A 24880-nucleotide genomic window follows, 5' to 3' on the forward strand; every position below is an offset into this window, starting at 1 on the left:
AATCTGTTCTCTCTCTCTCTCTTTTTATTGTTCTTTGGATTCCGCATATATGTGAAATTATATAGTATTTGTCTTTCTGTGGCTGGCTTCACTTAACATAATACTCTCAAGGTTCATCCATATTTCATTCTTTTTTATGCCTGAGTAATATTCCGCTGTCTATCTGTTCCACAGCTTTATTTTATTATTTTTAATTTTTAAAATATATTTTATTGATTCTTTACAGAGAGGAAGGGAGAGGGATAGAGAGTTAGAATCATCAATGAGAGAGAAACATCGATCAGCTGCCTCCTGCACACCCTTTACTGGGGATGTGCCCACAACCAAGGTGCATGCCCTTGACCGGAATCACACCTGGGACCTTTCAGTCCACAGGCCGACACTCTATCCACTGAGCCAAACTGGTTAGGGCATGTTCCACAGCTTTATTATCCACTTAGCTATTGATGGGCACTTGAGTTATTTCTATAGCCTGGCTATTGTAAATAATACTGCAATGAACATAGAGGTGCATATATTCTTTCAAATCATTGTTTTAGGTTTTTTCAGAAACATACCCAGCAGTGGAATCACTGGGTTAGAAGGCAGTTCCATTTTTAATATTTTGAGGAACCTCCTTACTATTTTCCATAGTGGCTGCACCAATATGCATTCCCACCAACAGTACACAAGGGTTCCCTTTTCTTCACATTCTCTCTAACAGTTATTTGTTGATTTATTGATGATAGCCATTCTTACCAGTGTGAGGTGGTAGCTCATTGTGGTTTTAATTTGTATTTCTCTGATGATTAGTGATGTTGAGCATCTTTTCATATGTCTATTGGCCATTTGTATATACTTTTTGGAGAAGTGTCTATTCAGATCCTCTGCCCATTTTTTAATTGGATTGTTTGTTGTTGTATTTTTGGTGTTGAGTTGTTATGAGTTCTTTATAAATTTTGGATATTAATCCCTTATCAGAAGTATCATTGCCAAATATGTTCTCCCATTCAGTGGGTTATCTTTTCATTTTGTTAATGGTTTCTTTTGCAGTAAAAAAACCTTTTTAGTTTGATGTAGTCCCATTTGTTTATTTTTTTTCTCTTGTTTCCCTTGTCCAAGGAGATATATATCAGAAAAAATATTACTATGAGAAATGTTAGAGATTTTACTGCCATGTTTTCTTTTAGTTTTATGGTTTTAAGTCTTACATTTAAGTCTTTAATCCATTTTGAGCTTGTTCTTGTATATGGTATAAGAAGGTGGTCTACTTTCATTTTTTTTCATGTATCTGTCTACTTTTCCCAACACTATTTATTGACTAGACTGTCTTTACCCAATTGTATGTTCTTGCCTCCTTTGTCAAATATTAATTGACCATACAGGCATGGTTTTAATTCTGTTCCATTGATTTATGTCTGTTTTTATGCAAGTACCATGCTGTTTTGATCATGGGGGCCTTAGGGCACAGTTTGATATCAGGTGACATGATTCTTCCAACTTTGTTCTTCTTTCTCTACATTTCTGTGGCTATTCAGGATCTTTTTCAGTTTCATATACATTTTGGGATTATTTATTCTACTTCTGTAAAACATGCCATTGGTATTTTGATAGGAATTGCATGGAATCAATAGATTGCTTGGGTAGTATGGACATTTTAGCAATGTTAATTCTCCCTATTCATCAGTACATGATATGCTTCCATTTATTTGTATCTTCTTCAATTTCTTTATTCAGTGTCCTATAATTTTCCGAGTACAGGTCTTTTACCTGTTTGGTTAAACTTATTCCTAGGTTTGTGGTTTGTTTGTTTTTATGTAATTGTAAATGGAATTATTTTTCTTAATTTCCATTTGTGATAGTTCACTATTGGTGTATAAAAATGCAGACTAACTTCTCAATATTTATTTTGTATCCTGCTACTTTGAATTAATTTATCAGTTCTAGTAATGAATTTATTTATCAGTTTTGTGTGGAGTCTTTGGGGTTCTCTATATACAGTATTATGTCATCTATAAATAATGACAGCTTTTACTTCTTCATTTCCAATTTGGATGGCATTTATTTTTTCTTCTTGTCTGATTGTGGTGGCTAGAACTTCCAGCACTGTGTCAAATAAGAGTGGTGAAAGTGGACATCCTTGTATTATTCCTGATCTTAAGGAAAGTGCTTAGTTTTCCCATTGAGTATGATGTTAACTGTGGGTTTCTCATATGTGGCCTTTATCATGTTGAGCTATGTTCCTTCTATTCCTATTTTGCTGAGAGTTTTTATCACAAATGGGTGCTGGATTTCTTCAGATGCTTTTTCTGCACCTATTGATAAGATCATATCATTTTTATCCTTTATTTTGTTTATGTGGTGTATCACATTAATTGATTTGTGGATATTGTACCAACCTTGCAGCCTGAAGCAAAGCGCAAGTTGTGGCTGCCTCTACTAGGCCTGGGTGTGCATGGGAAGGGCCAAGCTGCACACCAAGGCTGGCTTCCACCCACACTGAGCCTGGGGCAGGTCAGCAAAAGGCCCAAAGCACCCTGAGATCCACCCCTGCCTGCCTCTGCATGCTGATTGCCTATTAGGCTCAGTCATGGAAGAGCCTCTGGCGGTACATGAATTGTGTTCCGTAGGTTCTCAATGAGTCACCAGGTGGGAGCCAGTGGTATTCACCAGACAGATACAGATTCAAACTCAGAGCCAGTGCTGAGTGCCTGCAGACCTGTGTGGTGGCGCAGGGTCTCAGGAAGTCATCACGGTGAGGCCAGCAGAGTTCTTCAGGCCCAAACAGACCTGGATTCAGCATGTGAAGGGAGGGCTCTGCACAGGAACAGTGGTGCTGGTCAAGCATGCAAGGGAAAAATCGCCCTCGTTCTAGAGCCACACAACTTAGTTTGTTTTGGTTCCTGCCAGGACCTCCTGGAGAACCTGAATTCAGCACAGGATGGGGGCACCTGGAGTTGGATGGGTAGGCTAGTGCATCTCCAGTGTTAGGGAGGCAGAACTGGTCAGATTCCTGGGAAGTTGGGGAGAGTGGCCCCCTTTCCCAGAGGCACACAAATCAGTCACTGACAACCCCTGAGTCTGTCTGGATCTCTATACCCTGGGCCCAGGCAGCTGACTTTTTCACAGGCATGATCTCCACGGTGGGGGGAGGGGGTACAGAAGGTTGAGAGGGTGGGGTTATTGCCTTCCCCTCTCAACTTTGGAAGAGGGTATTCCACCCAGGAAAGATGGCATCTATGGTGTGGGAGAGGGACTCAGCACAGGAACCCTGGCAGCAGTTCCTTCAGGTCTCTTCCCAGAGCCACAGAACCCAGTCTCTCCTTACATGACTCTGCTCTGCTCTGCTCCGAGCCACCCTCCTCTGCCAGAGCCCCAAGTAAGTAGCTGTAAACGAGATTTTGTGTGCTGTACCTTTAAGAGGGTGCCTGAGTTTCTAGCAGAAGCCTGTCTCTCCCTGGCAGACAGAATCCCTGCTGATTTTCATAGCCAGATGTTATGTGGGTTCCTCTACCTGGCTCTGGTGTCCTGGGCTGGGGAGCCTGGAGTGGGGTTGAGACCCAGTGCTTCTCAGGTAGAACCTTTGCAGCTGAGGTATCCCTCCAGATTCTCAGCTATTGCACGTGGAAGCAGAGCCAGCCCTTTTTGCATCTCTACCCTTCCTACCCGTCTCAGTGTGGCTTCATCTGTACATCCTTGGTCAGAAGACTTCTGGTGGTTATTCAGGTTGATTGTTCTATATTTTAGCTGTAATTCCAGTTTAGTCCTGGAAGGAGGTGAGTGTAACTTTTCTATGTATTCCCCCATCATCTAGGATCCCCTCATATTTTCTCTTTTCGTTCCCACAAAAGCCTCATAACATAGAAATAATAAGTATTATTATTGTTGATGTTGTCTGTATTAGAATTTTAAAGATGAAGAAGGAGTCACTTGGAGAGATTGAGTGACCACCCAACATTACCCAAGAAGTAAGGTGCAGAGGCTGAGTACGCTGTGTTGTCAGTACTTGACTGAAGGAGGCAAGTTTAATACCTTAGGTCAGTGATGTTACCTGGAAGTAGCCTCTGAAATTTTATGTACAGGAAGTTTATTGGCAGGTGCTCAGGGAGTGAAGTCAGCAGGTGTACACAGAGGGAGAAATTGAACCATAGTGCACATACAAGGGTGGCCTCAGCAGAAGGGAACTTTGGAGCTGGGTTGGCCTTTCAGAATTGTTCTGCCACCTCGAAGCAAGTGAACTAGTCATTGTATCTCTCAACTAGGATGCAGCTACACCCAGGCTGAAGGCGTAATCTTGGGTTAACAGCTTCCTTCAGTCAAGGGCAATTCTTGGAGCCAATATTTATGGCAACTGGGGAAATGAGGGCCTTGGTCCTATAGGGGATCTGAGATTCACATCATCCACAGTTGCGTGGAAGAGAGCATTCTCTGCTGCAAGAACTTGCTTGTGTGTTTCTGACCTAGACCGTTTCCCTGCTGAGTGGAGCAAAAAAGTTGGCATTTTTCTCTAAGCCCCTTAAGGATTTATAATAGCTGACCAGACAGCAAGAAGACAGTAATCTTAATCCTAGGAAGATTAAGAGCAGAGGAAGAACCAGGAGAGAGTAGACCAGGACAAGTAGAGTAATGGTGCATAATAGACAAGACTAACAAAATCCCTAGGCTATCCAGATAACTAAAGTATAATTCATATTGGTCTTTGCTATACTTCTAGTCTTTAACATTATTAAATGATAAACAGTTTTGTGATGTTAGGCTACATTTCTTCTCTCTTCTTTCTCTCCTTCTCTCTCATCTTTTTAAGTCTTTGAAAGACCCCAAACCAGCCTATTGAATCTCTGAAGCCTGTAGGTTTATAAGTATCAGAATTACCTGGGATATTTCAAAACACCGTTCCTCTCCAAACAACAACAACAAAGAAAACAAGAAGTCCAAGTCTACATTCAGGATCTATTGGAACAGAATCTTTAGGAGTGGAACCCATGAATTGAGATTTTTACAAATTTTCCCTAGATGATTTTGATACAGGCCAGAGTTCCAGAACCATTCCTCTAAACTATTATGCCCTGATGGTGACCAAGCCTGCTGGGATTTTCAAATTAGCAAGAAGTCATGAGAATCATGGGACAGCAGAGAAATACCTCAGCCTTAATCCCAGCAGGCTCAATACAGTGACAGTCATCCCTTATCTTTCATAACACTTTCCTGGTGTGGCCAATAGAGAGACTAGCACAAATTCCTTGCCTGGCTTCTGACCAAGACTTCTGGACAGAGAGGGAGATGTCTTTTCACCTTTAATAACTTAGATACCTGGGTGAGAGATGCCAAATTCCTTGAATAGTTGTAGAGAGGGGGGAGTTAAGGGGATGGAGAATGAGAGAATTATAGGAATCAGTACATTTTCTAGGATTAAAAGAAGGTTCCAGGAATTCTGCCAGATGAAGCTCTGAGGTGTTGTCTTAAAACCTTAAATGACTATCCAATAAGATGAAAGAGAGGACCATGACTAGCAAATATATTCTCTGATTTGTTGAAATTAGGGAATAATTATTTTTCTTCAAAAGGAAAAGCACTTTTAAATTTTTACCAATTTTGAGTCAGGTCATTACATAAAATACTAGTCACCTAAAGATTATAATCTGATAGTCCTCGCCAGTTTGGCTCAGTGGATAGAGTGTTAGACTGAGGACCAAAGGGTCCCGGCTTCGATTCTGATCAAGGGCACGTACCTTGGTTTCAGGCTCCTCCCTGGCCTGGGCCCTGGTCAGGGCTTGTGCAGGAGGCAACTAGTCAATGTGTTTCTCTCTGTCTTTCCCTCTCTCTTCCACTCTCCCTAAAAATCAATGGAAAAATAACAACAAAAGAAGAATAATCTGATAAATTCCTAGGACACTTGACATGTTTTGTTCACTCCTTCAACATCAGATTGCTACAGTTCCTATACCTTTAATACTTCGTGCCTTCACTCAGGTTCTCTCTGCTTGGGTTTCCTTCCTCTTCTCCTTGCTCATCTAACTCCTGTTAAGCTATTTATAATCAGCTCACACACTATCTTCTTCAAGAAACCTTTCCTCCCCTCACCCAGATTGAATCCACCACCCTCCATTGAGCTCAGAAAGTACTCCCGTCTATCTCTCTATTATTACACTTACTATCATTATCCTCTCTACCAGCCTGTGAGCACCTTGAAGGACAGGACCATCGTTTCATCGTTGTGTAGAAGAGACCTAGACTCATCAAAAATGACTGAAAGAAACAACCATTCTGGTGAACATAGTTATTCAACAAATATTTATGGAGGCTCTCTTACATGCTGGATGCTCTGGTGTACAGATTCTAACCCCAGGGAGCTTATGGGCAAACAGAGAAGATACTCAGTAAAGAAATTAATAGAATATGGTGAGTATTTGGAAAGAGAAAGAGCTAGAAATTGTGAGATCATAGAACCAGTAGCCAGGTTTAGTTACAAGGTCAGAGAAAGTTACCTATTCTCATGAAACATCTACACTAATAAAAGACAAAGATGCTAATTGACCGTACTTTTGCTACACCCTAAGCCACACTAACCAGCCAATCAGAGGGACTATATGCAAATTAACCCAGCCAAGATGGTGGCTGGCAGCCATGAAGCTGGAGCAAGCAGGAGGCTTGGTTGCCCAGGCAATGGAGGAAGCCAAGCTTCCCGCCAGCCCTGAGCCAGCTGTGGCCTTCGCTAAAGGCAACAAAGTTTCAATTACAGAAGACAAATAAATCCCCGATACCTGCTTCCATCCAGCCTCCATTGGGAGCTTGGGTGGCTGGGGGTTGTGGCCAGCCTGCAAACAGCCATCAGACCCTCACCCAGGCTGGCCATACCCTCATGGGGTGAGAGTCCCCGCTGGGGGGCTTAGCCAGGCTAAAAACAGCCCTCAGCCCCTCACCAAGACTGGCCAGGCACCCCAGCAGGACCCCCTACCCTGAAGGGGCTGTAACCAGCCTGCAAACGGCCCTCAGCCCCTCACCCAGGATGGCCAGGCACCCCAGTGGGGACCCCCACACTTAAGGGGCTGTGGCCAGTCTGCAAACAGTCATCAACCCTCACCAGGGCTGGCCAGGCACTCCTATATAATAAAAGGGTAATATGCAAATTGACTCTAACAGCAGAATGACTGGGAATGACTGGTCACTATGACACACACTGACCACCAGAGGGCAGATGTTCAATGCAGGAGCTGCCCCCTGGTGGTCAGTGCGCTCCCACAGGGGGAGCTCTGCTCAGCCACAAGCCCGGCTGATGGCTGCCAGTACAGCGGTGGTGGTGGAAGCCTCTCCTGCCTCCTCAGCAGTGCTAAGGATGTCCGACTGCAGCTTAGGCCTGCTCCCCGCTGGCAATTGGACATCCTCCGAGGGCTCCCGGGCTGCCAGAGGGATGTCTGACTGCCAGCTTAGGCCCAATCCCCCCAGGGAGCAGGCCTAAGCCAACAGGTGGTCATCCCCCGAGGGGTCCCAGACTGCGAGAGGGCACAGGCCGGGCTGGGGGACCCCCCTGAGTGCACAGATTTTTGTGCACCAGACCTCTAGTAATATATATAAAAATAGAAGCTAGAAGGCTAGCTTTGGTTATAAGACATGGAACTACTTTTTAACAAAGGAAAATTTTTGGTCTATCTAGTTCAAAACTAACAAATCCTGTGTGTGTGTGTGTGTGTGTGTGTGTGTGTGTGCGTGTGTGTCCAGTTTGTGAGCACATGCACTGGCAAAAACAAGACACGAAAATTACTTCTTCATTTACTGAGTAAAATAAATAGTAAGGAGCAGAGAAGGAAGTTTCTGTGCATCTCATTCAATGTGACATTGCTAGAAATTAATGTGTTCATTTTTCAATATGTAGTACACTCTAAAAGAAAATAACCTTAAAGCTCTGAAAATGATGAGACTACATTACAGCTTTTAAAAAGTGAATTTTAAGAATCTGATGATCCTGGCCTAGGAGGGGGTTGACAGATTTGCTTTTGCCTTGCTATAGACCGATTTGAAACCCATTTGCTCAGAGGTCAGTGTCTGCACCTTCCACTGTCCCACTTCACTTTCTTGGCCCTGGTGTGAGAGGAGAGAGCACTGTGCTGTGGTTTGTAGCTTCCAGCCCACTAAGAAGCTCAAGCTAGGTCCTCTTTCTCCTTTTCTGGCCAGTTCTTACTCTTCCATTATTTCAATACCTGCTTATTTCTCCCCATACATTGTAAGCTTAGTTGAGGACAGGTATTGTGGCTTCTTGATTTTTAATATTCTCTCATACCAGGGACATCTCTGTTTTCAGGGCATGTCTGGAAGGAAGGCAGGATAAAATGGTCATAGTGGAGGGGTTGTTGTTGTTGTTTATTTGTTTTAGGGCAGTAAGTAAAAAATAAATAACTCAACTATCATCTATAGATTTTCTTGTTGATTTTCATGGAGAGTGCATATGTTTGCCACCGTGAGTAAAATCATAAGGATTGCGTGGGTTGAGAATTCACTTACTCTGTGTCAGGCACCTGAGTACCCCTTGGGATTGATAGTGTTATTCCAATGTACTCAGAGCTGGGATCTCAGTGCAGGCTTATTCACCTTTGCAGCCTCTTTTAAACACCAACCTATTATATCTTTGTGTCATAGTTGGCACCAGTTACTAAAATTAAGAAAATTTTTGCAATTGCACAGAAAACCAATGTTGTATTTCCCTTATTCTTTTGATAGTTCTGTCTTTAAATGTGTTGAGATCAGGAAGTTGCCTAAGTCAGTTTTGGTTTCAGCTATGTCTCTGTTTTAAATATTTCAGAAGTCTTTCACATTTCTGAAATTTTCATTTCTTTCTTTAGAAATGCTCTATATAAGCTTTTTTGAATCTAAAACTATTTTGAGGGACTGAGATCATGTCTGTTTTGCTCACTGAGCTAATTTCAACCTCTTATATTGCCTGTTACATAGTAGATACTTACTAAATACTTGTTGGACAAAGATGTCAAAATCAGAAAAATGCCAAGATTGGATATAGAAACAAATGACTCTTTTAATGATGAAACAATACCAGAAAGTAACAAAATGTCTCAAGAAAATGAAATTGGGAAGAAATGTGAGATCAAGAAAGAATTATTATGGTCAATTAAAGAAGAGCCACTTAACAACTGTTAATGTAAGAAACATTCAAACCTGCAAAGATTTTTTGTGAGTTTATTTGAGGCAAAATGTCAACAATTGCCAGGAAGCAGAATCTCAACATATTGAGATAATGCTCCGGAGAATGGCGGTGTTTCACCTTGTTTTATACATTACAATCAAAGGTGTAAGTGGGTTACATGAAATCCATTAGTGATAGGTTAGGGAGGCAGGAGAAAGCAAAGTGGGGAAACCTCTGGGATTGGATAAACAGTAAAATGATAGACATATGCTTCTTTTACATAGGTGGGTACAGAATAGTTAACAGCAACAATTAGCATGATAATAGTAACAATGAGAGAATTTGTGGTCGCTGCCTTGGCGCCCTGGTACACTGGTTGCGCCCTGAGAGGTCTGGAAAAAGGGAAGTTACAAGTTACCCTGACATTCCAAAGATATCTACACTAATAAAAGAGAAAACATGCAAATTAACCATCACTTCACCACTCCGCCACACCCACCAGCCAATCAGGAGCAAGTATGCAAATTAACCCAACTAAGATGGTGGTGGCCACAGAGCTGGAGTGAGCAAGAGGCTTTGGTTGCCCCAAGCTTCCTGCCTGCCGTGGCCGGCCCTGGGCTCTGCTCAAAGCTACAAAGTTTCAATTATAGAAGATAAATAAATCCCAGAGACCTGCTTCCAGCCCACCCTGGCCTCCACTCAAGGAGGCGCTGAAAAAAAAAAAAGGAGAGGCTAGGAGCATGGGTCACCAGGGGCCGTGGCCAGCCTGAAAACGGCCATCAGCCCCTCACCCAGGCTGGCCAGGCACCCCAGCGGGACCACCCACCCTGATCCGGGACACCCTTCAGGGCAAACCAGCCGGCCCCCACCCATACACCAGGCCTCTATCTATACTAAAAAAAGGGTAATATGCTAATGAGACTGGGAGACCTTCCAGGAGACCTTCCAGATGTTCTTCTGGACAAAGCCATGGTAGCGGAGCCAAGATAGAGGCGGTTAGAGGCCAAGAGGGGAGGGAAGTTGTGGCTGATCAGGCCAGGATGGGACAGCAGTTGTGGGTGATCAGGCTAATGGGGGGCGGGGCTGTTGGGGGTAAGAAGACCAGCAGGGGGGCCAGTTGGGGGCAAGCAGGCCATCAGTGGGGGTCAGTTGGAGGTGATCAGGACGGGGGGGGGGACAATTTGGAGTGAGCAGGCCAGCAGGGGGGGCAGTTGGGGTGATCAGGCTGGCAGGGGGCATTTGGGGGCAATCAGGCAGGCAGGCAGGTGAGTGGTTAGGAGCCAGCAGTCCTGGATTGTGAGAGGGTTGTCCAACTGCCAGTTTAGGCCTGATCCCTGTAAACCAGCAGTAGGACATCCTTTGAGGGGTCCCAGATTGGAGAGGGTGCAGGCCGGGCTGAGGGACAACCCCCCCCACCCCCCCGCACGAATTTCATCCACCGGGCCACTAGTGTTATCATAGTTGCAAAAGACAACAGACAGTCTTAGTTGCGGTAAAGATTGACTTTTGTCAGGAAAGAATCTAGCCTAGGACATGACGACCTGCCATAAACTGCTTTTAGTTTAAAAGTTTTCATTTCAGACCATCCTTTGTGGTTACTTTAGGTCTCTGAGTTTGCAAGGCTGCCAGGCAGGCCTTCCCTGAGCTAGTCAGGTTAGCATGTGGCCCCTTTTCGTCCACACAACCACAGTGTTCAGGATGATGGTGAGACGCCTCCAAGGAAGGTGTTACTGGCTGAATGTGCTAGTGGTTAGTAACTCTGCCTCCAGAAATGCACCCAGTGTAAAGGATGATTATGGTAAACTAAAGAATATCAACAAATTCAGAAAGGTCGCATCTCCTGGAGCGGGAAAACTTCCACAGATCATTGGAGGATCAGCTCTAATAGCTCATCATGCTCCAAGAATGCAGAATTAGAAGAGTGGTTAAGGCAGGAAATGGAGGTGCAAATTCAACATGCAAAAGAAAAGTCTCTTGCTGATGATCACTTTAGAACCCCAATGTAAAAAAGAGAAGATAACTGAGGATTTTATAAAGAAGCCACGGAAAAACATTTCCTGTCAAGCATTGCTTCCTCTTTCCTCTGGGATACATGCATGTAGTAGATAAAAGGAATTTAAATTACAAATATCCTATGGCCTGAATTAGTTAAATAAAACGCACAAAATTCCCTTCTTCTCTCTGCCCCCGCCCCAAACAAAAAAGATTAGCTAGTGAATTTCCTTCACATATGGTCAAGGTGCTTTTTAAACTGCAGCCACATTGGTTTTCAAATTCAGATGTTTTGAGGGCCCATCTCTTTGGGGGCAGGTCCCAATGGTTGGGGCGGCTGGTGTGGGACAGGAATCCCTCACTCCTCAAGGAGATACTGTGTGAAATTTCTCCTCATTGTGGGTCATCACATCTCTGCCTCACTGAGGCATCTCAATGTGGTCCTTTTATCTTTTGTTGTAGTGGGCTGTTCAGATAGCTTCCAGGCCTTTTTCAGATGGAAATGATTCATATGTAATTGTTGATTTGGTGTGACCTCGGGAGGAGGTGAATTCAGGATCTTCCTGCACCACCATCTTGAACTGCCTTCGTGACATATTCACTTTGAAATAAAAATTTTCATTATGATATGTGAATTTGTTTTCTTGGACCTCTTTTATACAGTAAATGCAATGCATCTAACAACTTATACTTTCCCGAGGTTCTGAGTGAATATAGGACATTAATATTCTGTCCATTGATTTATCAGTAATATAGAAACTGATCATAGAATAGTTGTTTGGTTTTCAGGATAATTTAAAATATTTTAAAATATATATACTTTTATTGATTTCAGAGAGGGAGAGAGAGATAGAAACATCAATGATGAGTGAGAATCATTGGTGGGCTGCCTCTTGCATGCCCCACACTGGGGATCCAGCCCTCATCCAGGCATGTGCCCTCACTGGGAATCCAATAGTGACCTCCTGGTTCATAGGTCGAAGCTCAACCACTGAGCCATGCCGGCCGGGCTCAGGATCATTTTAGATCATATGATCTGCACGTGGTTCCTAAGGAGTAATAGCACCTTCTTCCACACCACATTTTCTTTCAGGAATCATGTCAGTTAACTGAGGAGTAAGATCTATTCCCTATAAAACGGAACAAACCCCACCAACACTAGCAGCAAAACCTAACTAATGGAGTGGGGAATGGGGCTTACCTTCTTGAGACGTTGATGAGGGAAACGTTCGATGGGTGTTTATTGAATTAAAATTGTCGATCTGCTCCCAAGAGAAAACCTAGGCACTGGCTGTAAACCCTGAGCTTGACGATAGCAGTCCTCAAGCTGGCCTAGGACTTCCAGACTCTTTCGCAGTCCCTGGGGCAGGTGCAATTGCGGAAACCACCTTGAGATTCTTAAACATAAAAGTAAAACATAAAGATTCCCTTCCAGCTTAAAATTCCCTCTCCCATTTCAGCTTGCCTTTGGCATTCCTTTTTACCTATTTTCTCCTACACAAAAATGTTGATGGTGGGAAAGCACCATGGGACCTGCCCCAGGGCCCTGCATCCCTGAGAGATGCCCCCAGCAGGAGAAATGCCAGAGAACTCCTGTGGTTTACCAGGGAGATGTTCTATATTTCATATTATCCTGGTCAGTTCTTCTGAATGCTTGTCTCTTAACTCTTCACAAACTTTAGGATAGAAGAGAGTTTGAAGAATATATAATAGACTTGGTCATTGGTTAATATAGAGTAGTATTAGATGATGTGAAATTTTTACTTTTTATGTAAAACAGTTCTGTATCATTTGATTTCTTTTCCTGATCCTCCCTTTTTTTCCCCCCACAGAGATCATGGCTTGCTATCATACACAGAAAAAAAGAGAGATTTTACAAAAACAGAATTAGAAAAAAGGTAATTTAAAACCCCAGATAATATAGTAATGCACAGGTGTTAGTGTTCACTTGTGATTGCAGATGAGACAGGTAATAAACTGTTGGTGGTACGTTAATGAGAAAATGCACCATTTATACAGTAGTTATTGAATCTACATTAGTCTTTTGAGCAGAGTAAAATCCCAGAATAGACAGTAATCAGTAGCATATAGAGTGCTTACTCTACCAGGCAGAGTTCTTGGAACTTTGTGTGGACTCTCTCATTTAATTCTCTCCACCATCCTAAGTAGTAGGTATTATACACGGAGAAGATAAGGTGACTACAAAGAAATGTGACCAGCAGAGATCTGAACAGCACTCATCCATTAGGAATGGACCTCTTTCTGCTGGGAACACTGAAACCAGCGAGGTCGCCCAGGCTTGTCCCAGGGGTGGCAGAGCTGGATTTGACTATCTCCCCAGGCTCAACAGTTGGCCACTCTCTGAGTAGGTGTGGAATTCCAAGCAGATTCTACGACTCTGAAAAGAAGTATTCTGCTTGCCTTTCACCTCCTGAACCATTCTAAGGGCCATAATCAACTTCTGAAGGTCTTATCAACTTAGTGCACATCCCACTAATTGATATTCTTTGTAGTATAATAGCAAGAAACAGGTGTGGTCCAGTCCTGGATGACAAAGGAAGGTGTAGAACATGGCAGTGGAGTTGTGTGAGAAGTTGCATTTCGCCGGCCCAGTGTTCTCTATTTTGGTGATCTGTTACACTTAGGGCGATCCACCTCCATTTCAAAACTGGCTCTTCAAGTTTTCAGAACCTCTTATCAGACTGAAACTCAGCCAAGGTTGAAGCTGCCCAGTGTCTCTGTGCCGGCCCACCCCCACTGCTAGAGGACTCCTATTTAGCACAGGCATTATCTGCAGAGCCTGCTTGTAGGTGAGGTCATCTTTTTCTTTTCTTTTCTTTTCTTTTTTTTTAGCATTGTTCTTTTTTCTTCTTACTGTGGTTATGACCACAATCTTCAAAAGGAAGGGAAGGCTGTCCTCACACATGTTAAGAAATGCAGGCTTCTTTTATGTGCATGCTTTATTGTAACGTTTATATACAACATGAGTAGGATGTTGTAAACATACACTGCATCAAAACCAAGGTATATAATAAGTAGGCCAGGATCATCGAGTGGGTGACGTGCATCAGCAGGACAGTAATTTGGTACGTGCTGCTTATATTTGTGTTTTAAAATGATAGCAATGGACTTTGGTCTTATTTACTTCTTTTAAAAAATATTTTTATTGACTTCAGAGAGGAAGGGAGAGATAGAAACATCAATGAATAGAGAGAATCTATTCATTGTCTCCTGCACACTCCCCACTGGGAATCAAGCCAGGTTGCCCTAACCGGGGACTCGAACCGTGACCTCCTGGTTCATAGGTCAACACTCAACCACTGTGCTAAACTGGCTAGACTGAAATTTTGTTTTAAATGCCCGAGAATTTACTTTCCAAAATGATGATTTATCTGTGATCCATGCCATTCTCTTAGGTTTTCCTTAAAGAACACCCATTGTGGGGAATACAGAAACAAAAGAGGGGTGTATCAGTGAGCTTTGTCAGTATAACAAACCACCCCCAAATCATATTGTTATTTCTCATGATCATGAAAATTAAATGAGATAATTCATATAAAGCTTCCACACAGTACGTGGTAGAGAGTAAGTCCTGGGTGGTTCTTTCACTCAGCTCACCTGGGCTCAGTCGCACAGCTGTAGCGGTGGGTCACCTGGCTGCTGGCCTCTCTTTCCTTGTGGTCTTCATCCTCCAGGAGGCTAGCCCTGGCTTCCCACATTGTGGTGTCAGTGTTCCCACTAGTAAGAGAGGGCAAGCCCAGATGTGCGAGTGCTACTCAAGCCTCTGCTGGCACCATGTTTACTACTGTCCTCTTGGTCAAAGCAAGTTTCATGACCAAACCCAGATTCACAGGGTAGGGGAATTGATAGGAGGTACTGCTAAGAATTTGTGGCCATTTTCTTTGGTGATCAAATATAGTCTGCCTCTGGAAAAATTTATTCACATTTCTTCTACAAGAAACATGTGCTCACCTTTATCCTAGGGTTCCCAGAAGTTTCATTCCATTATGGCTTAGTCTCTTAGACTGGAGGCTTATCCACGACTTGCATCATTTTGGATCCGGATGGGACACCGCAGACTCAGCTCTTCAGATGGGAGCCTCTTAATCCTGAGACAATGGACTAGAAATAAATGATCTCCTCATACACATCCAACATAAGTGGTGAGGTTGGGAAAGGACTACCAAAATATGTCATCCATTAAAAATAAAGATACATGGACAGGATACAAGTAGCAATCACTGGGCCACAGCAATCACTAACCCCCCAGGCAATGGTATTGGAAGGCAGGGTCTTTGGGAGGTGATTAGGTCATGAGGGTAGAGTTCTCACGAGTGGGATTAGTGTCCTTATAAAAGAGGCCCCAAGAGCTTGCTTGCCTCTCCTGCCATGTGAGGACACAGCAAGGAGATGGACATTTATGAACGAGGAAGCAGGCCCTCACTAGATGCAGGACGTGAGCATGCTGGCGCCCTGATCTCAGACTTCCAGCTTCCAGAAATGTGAGAAATAACTTTCTGTTTTTATAAGCTATCCAATCTCTGGTATGTTGTTATAGCAGCTCAAATGGACTTAGATGGGAATAAGTTCTCTATAAAATTAAAGACTTCAGAAACCTTTTTTAAGGGAAGTTCAGGGAAAAAAAGCTAGTGTAGCTTTGTGGTTTACAGATGGGCTATCAAATTAGGGGATGGGGCTAATTCCCCATATGGGGGCTGCACAGCACTTAGCTGTAGAGAAGATGTATGGATCAAATAAAGGAACAGCTGCTTTGATTTATAGAGCATTTCTGCAGAATGCATCCAAAAGCATGCTGCTATAAGTAAAACCCAAGCTGCCCACTGCCTGTTTATTGACTGTGCATATTGAACTTCCTTCTCTCTCTCTCTCTTTTTTTAAAATATATATATTTTTTATTGGTTTCAGAGAGGAAGGGAGAGGGAGAGAGATAGAAACATCAATGATGAGAATCAGTGATCACTGCCTCCCGCACGCCCCCTACTGGGGACTGAGCCCACAACCCGGGGCATACGCCCTTGACTGGAATCGAACCTGGGACCCTTCCTTCAGTCTGTAGGTCGATGCTCTATACACTGAGCCAAACCAGCTAGGGCCCTTCTTCTCTTGAGACATTGGCCAAAAATTCTGATTGAGGGGACTGAAAAGTGAAAGTGTCAGGGAGAAACAAATGAGTAGAAGTGATTGAAGAGTGGAGGCTGCTCTTTTTGATTAGACTTTCCCAAAATGCTTTGGAGAAACTCCTTCCTGCATTTTGCTTTAGAAGAGAAACAAGACATATTTTTCACTATTTCTGCTAGCCTTGCACTTTTATAATCATCTCAATTAACACTCTTCAAATTCTCAAGTTGTGCTTTGAGTAAACCCCAAGAAATTAAACTATTAAGTGTATTCTTGCCAATACACTTTAGGATCCAGCACAAGTTTTTTGTTTTGTTTTGAAATTAACTTTGGAGCAGCAAGAAGATAAGACTTTTTTTTTGTCCAGCCTATATTTATTTTTAGAGATTCAAAGAATGATTTTTCCCTCTTAGATGTGTCATTTTTAAACATTAAAAAATGGAGCAGAACAATAGGTTTTACTCAGTTGAATGAAATTGTTCATCCACTTATGGATCTGAATCAATCTGTTTGGGAAAGTACACTTGTTATCCTTGAAAGATTGTATTACTATGACGTGTCCTATAAAGTACCACTAAATTATTGTGACACAAGACCTCTGGGATTTCCTGGCCCCTACCAGTGCTTGTGGTGATGGCTGGGCTGGAGGGACTGGATGAGGTGGTAGAGAGAGGTGTATTCAGGTTGACCACATGGGGCTGTACTTGTGCCCAGCACAAGGGTGCCTGGCCACATGGATAAGAGGGTCTGGAGAGCCACCAATGCCCAGTTCACCAGGCTCTGTGCCCTGGGGCAGGGGTGCATCCTCCTGGAGAAAGAGGCACTCTCCTAGCTTTCACAAAGATGTCATGTGGTCGCTACACAAAGGCTCACCAAGGCGCCATATGGAGCAGTGGTGAACCTAGGCATAAAGCCATTCTGATTTGTAAAGCATCATTTTCTTTTAACAAGACTTTAAAAATTGGAATAAAATTAGGGGGCATAGGAGAAATAGATGGTAAAATCTGAAAATAAGAACATGGTAACTTCATTTGTGAAGTAGGGGAGACATTGGGAATATATAATCTTTTTAGTCACTAATAACTGAATGGTGTGCGTGTGTGCGTGTGTGTGTGTGTGTTTGTGAATGTGTACTTTAGTTCCTAAATGAAGCAAAAGTCTCTAATACAAAGAAATGTATTAGAGACTACTCACATGTCAGAGGAGTAGTCTCTAATACATTTCTTTGTCATAACTACAAAAAAGAAGGCCCTTCGATGCTTTTGGATTTGTTTTCCTCGTGTAATCTACAAATACCTCTCTATAATAAACCTCACATGACTTGCACCTTGCCGTGCTCTGCATTGTGTATCCACATGTCTGAAGTTTCTCCACTTGTGAAAATATTTTAACTTATTTCTGTGAAACAAGGGAAAGGTTTGTTTCCTGATAGGAAAATTTTGCTTAATACATATATTGCTTAATGTATAATAATGCATGGATTACATAAATAATTCCTTTTAACTTAATTCTCTCTTCAAAGACCTTATCTCCAAATATGATTACATTCTATGTTACTGGGTTTAGGGCTTCAACATATGAATTTGGGGGGGTGGGGAGTGTATAACTCAGCTTGTAACCACGTAGTAAAATTTTCCCCTTGTTCTCCTTAGAGTAAGTAGGCACAAACTCTCTCTTCTCTATGATCAGAGATACAACTATGTGTTGTGTTTATAACTGCTTTTCCTGGAAGCAAGTAGGGAACAATGACTTCCATGGTTGATCATTGTAGCACCCAGAGTTTGGATTATTTATGTAGGTATGACCCCCACTCATTGGTCTTTTGAAGTAAGTACAAACCTGCTTTCTGAACCTCTCTTTCCCTATGTTTGTGAATCTTTCCCTATCAATTGCTTGCTCATCAAGTTGGCCCTAACCTGGGGACTATTATAAGTTGTCTGGAACTGTGTAGTGTTTGTGTATAAAAAGCTACCACAATAACTATCTATGGAATGGGTCATAAATTTCAGTGTGCGTTTGAATAACAGATCATCTTAGTCCTACAGAATTAGAAACTTGAAAGGGCCCAGACATCTGTAATGTTTGTAGTTGTCCCGAAGATGCTGTTGCTTCCTAAAGTCTGAGAGCCACTGTGCTAACCATTTGTCTGTTTCTTTATTTTCTCTTACATCCAATCTTATTGCCCAATGAGAAGGATTGTGCAATTTCCCCTTCCTTCCCTGAGAGATCTAGTTCTCAGGACAGATGATATGCATGCCTGAAAAGAGAATTAGAAAGCAGAAGCAGATTTCTGGTAGTTGGTTATAATTTTTCTTTGGAATTCTTCATCTCTGTGTGAATCAAAGCAAGATTTATTTTAGCAACTCTATGAATATAACTAGTGTCCAGGTGGATGGATTCATGTACATTGAAAGGAAATTAATTAGTCCCTCCAGTGCAGGGAGCAATGTAGGTGTTTCCAAGTGGTGGCTAGCGGGGCAGGACTGGGCAAAATGGGCCGGACACGCCCTAGAGCCAACCTCCTGTGGTCCCTCCGCAGGCAGCCACACCTGGGCCGGTGCCACAGCTCGAAGGGCATCTGTGGAGTGAACGGGGTCCCTCCAGCAAGTGGGATCCCCCGGCATGTCCTGCAGGGATCAGCCAAAACTGGCTCTCCGACATCCCCCAAGGGGTCCTGAAGTGCAAGAAGAATTGCAAGGAATGGGCTCCCTCCTCTCTGATTCCAGGGTGCATCACCTGTGAACTGCCGCTGCCAAGTGACCACAGCTCCGCAACTCCTGCGTTGAGCATCTGCCCCCTGGTGGTCAGTGTGCGTCATAGCTACCGGCCAGCCAGCTGGTCAGACGGTTGCTTAGCCTTTTATATATATAGATTTACTAAAATTTATTACATTATTCTTTATTACAATGAGACAGGAATTGTTTGATTTTTCTTTCTAATTTACCATAGTTCGTCCTCCCTCCCTCCCTCCCTCCCTCCCTTCCTTCCTTCCTTCCTTCCTTCCTTCCTTCCTTCCTTCCTTCCTTCTTTATGTTAATCCTCACCCAAGGATATTTTTCCATTGATTTTTAGAGAGAGTGGAAGAGAGATGGAAAGACAGAGAGAAATATCAATGTGAGAGAAATATCGATTAGTTGCCTCATGCATGCGCCCAGACCAGGACCTGGGCCAGGGAGGGACCTGCAACCAAGGTACATGACCTTCACTGGAATTGAACCCGTGACCCATTCGTCTACAGGCTGATGCTCTATCCACTGAGCCAAACTGGCTAGAGCCCATAGTTCCCTTTTTAGAATCTCACAGTTCAGAATGAAGCTACTGGTTGTGTAGGTTAGTTTGATGTTCTTTCTGTGCCTCATTCTATACTGTGATATAATTGCAGCAAGGAATATACCTGAACCTTTGGGGGACGTTCTTAGAAACAGCAGCCTCTTTGGTTGACTTTGTTGTAATTTTCCTAATGCTTGCACCTGGGCAACCAGGAGACTCTCTAGGTCAATGGGACCAACTCATCTAGGGGCTGGACTGGGTCAGAAAGGCAAAGTGAAAGCCACCATCTTCTCTGCACCTCCATAGAGAATCTTTATTCCACATACTCTTCCTTTCTCTCTCCTTACCAGATTATGGAATGAGCTTTCGAATAAGCTTAGGCCTTCACCTAATGTAGGACCCATGACTTTATGGTTGTTAGATCTTGAAAAAGAATGACCATCCTGAACATCACCCAAGACCATTTTCTGTATGATTGAAGTGTGCTTTGCTCTTTATATTATGTATGAAGTGATTTTTGGTTTTAGAAGAGCAATATAGAGCATGGCCAAGATGCAAGGAAGGCATTATCACCTATTCTTGCCTTGTTCATGAAAATGTATCCATTCTCTCTCCCATCTACCTCTTGCATAGTATAATAAATTGGATACTAACTACAACAGATTTATACAGCTCAACTCCATACTAGCTAACTAATGTACTTTCCCCAGATAAGATCGTAACTTGGCTGTAATGCATATGAGCCCCCCAGCCCAGAGGACTTGTGTCGGGAAGAGGAGTCCCCATAACATCTGGCTTTGAAAACCAGTGAGGATTACAGCTGAGAGAAATGAAGGGCTGTGGAAGACCAAGATATTATTCTTAAAGGACTCAACCATGAGCTTGCTCACGCTGAGCTCCAGTGCAGAAGCAGCAGTTGGAGAAGTGCCCAGGTCATACAGGGAGAAATTTAATTGACTAACCCTAGGGCAGGGCTGGAGGGGCAGGGATGTCTGGTAAATCTCTCTGGGGATGGAAATTTTGGCAAATGCCATCGTTCCATTGTTATGCTCTCCTTCCACCTGGCTGGCCCAGATCTGTCACTCTCCAATAACCTGGCTAACACCGTTTGCCCTGGCATGGCATTCCTCAGAGATCCTCCCCTGTCCAACCTGCTTACCCTGGCAGAAGTTCATCCCAAGCATGCTCCTGACCCTCCAAATAGGTGGAGGCCGGCCTTGGCTCACAGCACAGTCTTTCCCAAGCACTCTCGAGCTGGCATAAGCAGCGACCAGCCTCGGCTCACATTGAAGCTGCTACTAGGCAGCGCCAAGGCCAGCACGAGTGGCAGCCAGCCTCAGCTTGAATTGTGGCCTTTCCCAAGAGGCCACAAGGCTGGCACCTGCAGTGGCTGGCCTTGGCTTGTTTCCTAGCTCCCACTGAGCGGTTGCAGGCCAGTCTCAGCCTGCACTGGAGTCCCTCCCAAGAGGCTCCAGACCTGACATGTCCTTGGTTAATAGGGCAGTCTTTCATGACTCACTTTTGTACATTTGCTGAAGATAGTTGAGTATTGTGGTTAAGTGGAGTACTCTGGAGCCCAAATGCTTATTTATTGGTGACCTTGGATAAGTTCTTTAATCTTCCTATGCTCAACTTATGAACTCTGATCATGACAATGCCTACTTCATTAAGTCTGTATGAAGATTAAAGAGGGTATCACATGAAAAGTGCCTAGAAATTGGTTACTGGCCCTACATAATAGCTACTTTTATGGAAAATAATATGGACATAGAAAGCATTATTTTGCCTTGCTAAGTGAGGAAATGATCACAACAACCTTTATAAAAATGGGAATTCTACTTGAGCTGCCAACTTGTTTCAAAAAGCCATTAAAAGTAGGCAAATATTGCTGCTGTGTGATGGATAAATGGGAGTGTGTGTTATTATTGCTACTTAGCTGGTGTAGGATTGAAATTTTCCATGTAATCTTTTGTTTTTAAAGCAGCTTTGTTAATGATGCTTCCCACTAGAGACCTTGGAGGAAACTGTGTGTCTTTCATTACTGATTCTTTATCTGGCTTGTGCTATGTGATTCCTGCCTAAATAGATATCGTATTTCTGCTCACCTCTCTTATTTATTAAAATTGCATTAAACACTTAACCATTTCCTTATCTCCTTTACTTTTAATATCTTCCATGAGTGTATATTTTGGTTTTCTTCCTTGAACAAGCACTTAACCTGAAGTATGTTAGTGATGCCCAAATTAATGATATTGGGCAGAGGAACAAGGGAATTTCAACTTCCAAATTTTATACTTCCTTATTAGATTGTTGTCTTTGTGTATTTTGTTGTTGTTTTACTTCAAGCATGTTTTACTTTTATAACATTTTTAAAAGAAAAAAATTTAAACCATGATTTATATAGTCACTATTTAAAGAATCATTATGATGAACAGGACTGAGACTGAAATAGACACAAAACAGACATTTAGACTTGGCCCCAAAGCCTTCTAAATTGACTCTCTTGATTTAAAATCACAATCTTTGCAAATTTTTTTTTTCTGTGTCTCTTTTGATTTGCAATTATTGGAGAACTTAAAAGCAAGAAAAAGATTGGTTCCCAATGCAATCTACAATTTTACATTGCTGATTGAATCCTGGGCACCTGTAATATTGAACTGCAGAGACCTATAGGGTATAAAATACAACTGTGTTCATGACTCTTAGTCATATTCGTCCTTTACTTGTAAGCAAAATGTCACAGAACTGTTAGCTCATTTTAGTGCATTTATTATACCCAGAAATAAAGAATTGGGAGTGCTGAGCAAAATGTTTCTTTATTTTTTTAAAGATTTTTAATTGATTTTTAAAGAGAGAGAACAGGAGAGGAAGAGAGAAACGTCAATGCAACTGGGCATGTGCCTTGACCAGAACGAACCTGGCAACCGTTCCCTGCACGGGATAATGCCCAACCAACTGGACCACACTAGCCAGGCTAGAATACTTTATTGCTCTCACTAGAGGAATTTAACTTCGGTATCTCTACCTGCAGGCAACATGAAGGACCGGCTAGCAGAACTTCTGGAGTTAACCAAGCAGTATGACCAGCAGCTCTCCGACGGGGACGATGAATTGGACTTGCCCCACGAGGACTTCGTGTTCGAGACAGACCACATCCTGGAGTCCTTGTACCGAGACATCAAGGGCCTTCAGGATGAAAACCAGCAGTTGATGATCGACGTGAAGCGGCTGGGAAAGCAGAACGCCCGCTTCCTCACGTCCATGCGGCGTCTCAGCAGCATCAAGCGCGACACCAACTCAATCGCCAAGGACATCAAGGCCCGCGGCGAGAGCATCCACCGCAAGCTGCGCGCCATGAAGGTGCTGAGCGAGGCGGCCGAGGCCCAGCACGGACCCAACTCGGCGGTGGCGCGCATCTCCCGCGCGCAGTACAGCGCGCTCACCCGCACCTTCCAGCGCGCCATGCACGAGTACAACCAGGCCGAGATGAAGCAGCGCGACAACTGCAAGATCCGCATCCAGCGCCAGCTGGAGATCATGGGCAAGGACGTGTCGGGGGAGCAGATCGAGGACATGTTCGAGCAGGGCAAGTGGGACGTGTTCTCAGAGAACCTGCTGGCCGACGTGAAGGGCGCGCGGGCGGCCCTCAACGAGATTGAGAGCCGCCACCGCGAGCTGGTGAAGCTGGAGAGCCGCATCCGTGATGTGCACGAGCTTTTCCTGCAGATGGCGGTGCTGGTGGAGGAGCAGGCCGACACCCTGAACGTCATCGAGCTCAACGTGGAGAAGACCGTGGACTACACTGGCCAGGCCAAGGCGCAGGTGCGCAAGACCTTGCAGTACAAGAAGAAGAACCCCTGCCGGACCATCTGCTGCTTTTGCTGCCCCTGTGTCAACTAGCAAGGTGGCCTGGGACCTCGCACCCCCTCTCAACGGGAATGGTCTGGGAAGCGCACTGGGAAAGATTTGGGGGCTCCCTTCACTGGGGCGAGTTGTCCCAACTCCTACGGACCTCAGTTTTTAGAGAAAGAAGAAACTCGAGATCCAAAAGTTCCAACCCAGCCCATGCTTGGGACTATAGTTGATGCCTTCCGATGTTTCTGCAGTAAGGACAGAGATACCCTGAAGTTGTGTGAGGTCGTTATATGGCAAATTGCATTCTTGCCCTCTTAACAGAAGCCACATAAAGAACTGACTAGCGAACTGGAAGGTACATGTCCCAGGCATGTTTCCTAATGAAATTCTAGGAGGAAGTCAATTCCGCATTGGCTAATAGTATGAACTCATCAAAACAAATTCATACCCTCTCCTGAAAGTACCTTGGTTGGTTCTGTTCAATTTCACGTCTTTCATTTCCACTCCTCATCTGGTTTATGCTGTGTGATTCCTGTCTAGAAGTATACCTATTTCCTTCCTGCTCACCTCCATATTAAAATCACATTTAACACTCACTATTTTCTTATCTCTTTACTTTTAATATCTTCCATCAGAATATAGTTGGGATTTTTCCCCCCAAAATATTTTTAAGCACTGAGTATTGAACAAGCCCTGAAATTGATGTATCTATCAGTCACATTTTATATATTTTTCATAAGTAAAAATAATTTAAAATTTATCTTTTTTTACTTGATTGTTACAAATGCACATATACATATGTAAATTGTGAAGTACTAATATTCACTAACATGTACATAATGACTAATTGTTTTTCATTTTACTTTTGTAAATATAAACTATAACTATCAGAAAAAACACTTTTACTGGTTATTGGTGTTGGTTGTCTTGTTTTGAGTTTATCTCATTCCCATCTGCATTTGGGCAGGAACTTTATTTTGAACAACTCTGTGTCAGTTATAGTGATAAAGACAGATGTCAACAGCTGAAAATAAATCCAGAACTAGATAATAAAATAAATTTCTTGGAAATATTACTTTTGTTTTACTATGGACCATTCCTTTCATGCATTTAAATGGAGTAATTTAAACTAAAATATTTCTTTTTAAGTTAGTTTAATAAACATTACATTATCATTTTCCCTTTTATGTATTTGTACCTTAGTTTACTTTCTCAATTATTGTGTTGAAAATTCTTGTAGCTTCTTAAAGTTGCAACATCTGGATGGAACTCTGAATAGCGAAGAAAAAAATGAAAAAGCATTCGTAGGGGAGTGTGTCTTCCTTTCCCTCCTAAGTTACTTACAACAGTTTAGCAAAATCATCATGTTTTAAGGATTTGCTTTCATTTGCAAACTTTGGAATGTCCTTAAACCCACATTCACCGTGCTTCCGGTCTTCCTCCTGAGTCAACTCTGAACTCTTTCTACTCATTATTTAATAAATGAGAATTTATTCAGCTGCCATAATTCTC

At 43.0% G+C, this 24880-nt stretch overlaps 1 protein-coding gene across 14 annotated transcripts in view; it reads left to right on the forward strand.

Annotated features, from left to right (window-relative positions):
* STX11 (syntaxin 11) overlaps window positions 1–24555 on the forward strand; it is a 39882-nt gene extending 15327 nt beyond the window's left edge. For 6 of the 14 annotated variants that reach the window (XM_036317258.1, XM_036317257.1, XM_036317270.1 and 3 more), the window contains one exon: window positions 22545–24555. In XM_036317258.1, coding sequence (XP_036173151.1) covers window positions 22545–23413 — 869 coding nt within the window. In that variant the 3' untranslated portion in view covers window positions 23414–24555. Of the gene's footprint in view, window positions 1–3883; window positions 4017–5948; window positions 6379–12936; window positions 13003–13071; window positions 13915–15087; window positions 15268–15300; window positions 15607–20026; window positions 20446–22544 lie in introns of those variants that run through there. The other 8 variants (XM_036317259.1, XM_036317266.1, XM_036317260.1 and 5 more) reach the window with 8 other exon arrangements.
* The last annotated feature ends 325 nt before the right edge of the window (window positions 24556–24880 follow it).

This window comes from Myotis myotis, unplaced genomic scaffold, assembly GCF_014108235.1.
Source record: "Myotis myotis isolate mMyoMyo1 unplaced genomic scaffold, mMyoMyo1.p scaffold_m19_p_7, whole genome shotgun sequence".
Lineage (NCBI taxonomy): Eukaryota > Metazoa > Chordata > Mammalia > Chiroptera > Vespertilionidae > Myotis > Myotis myotis.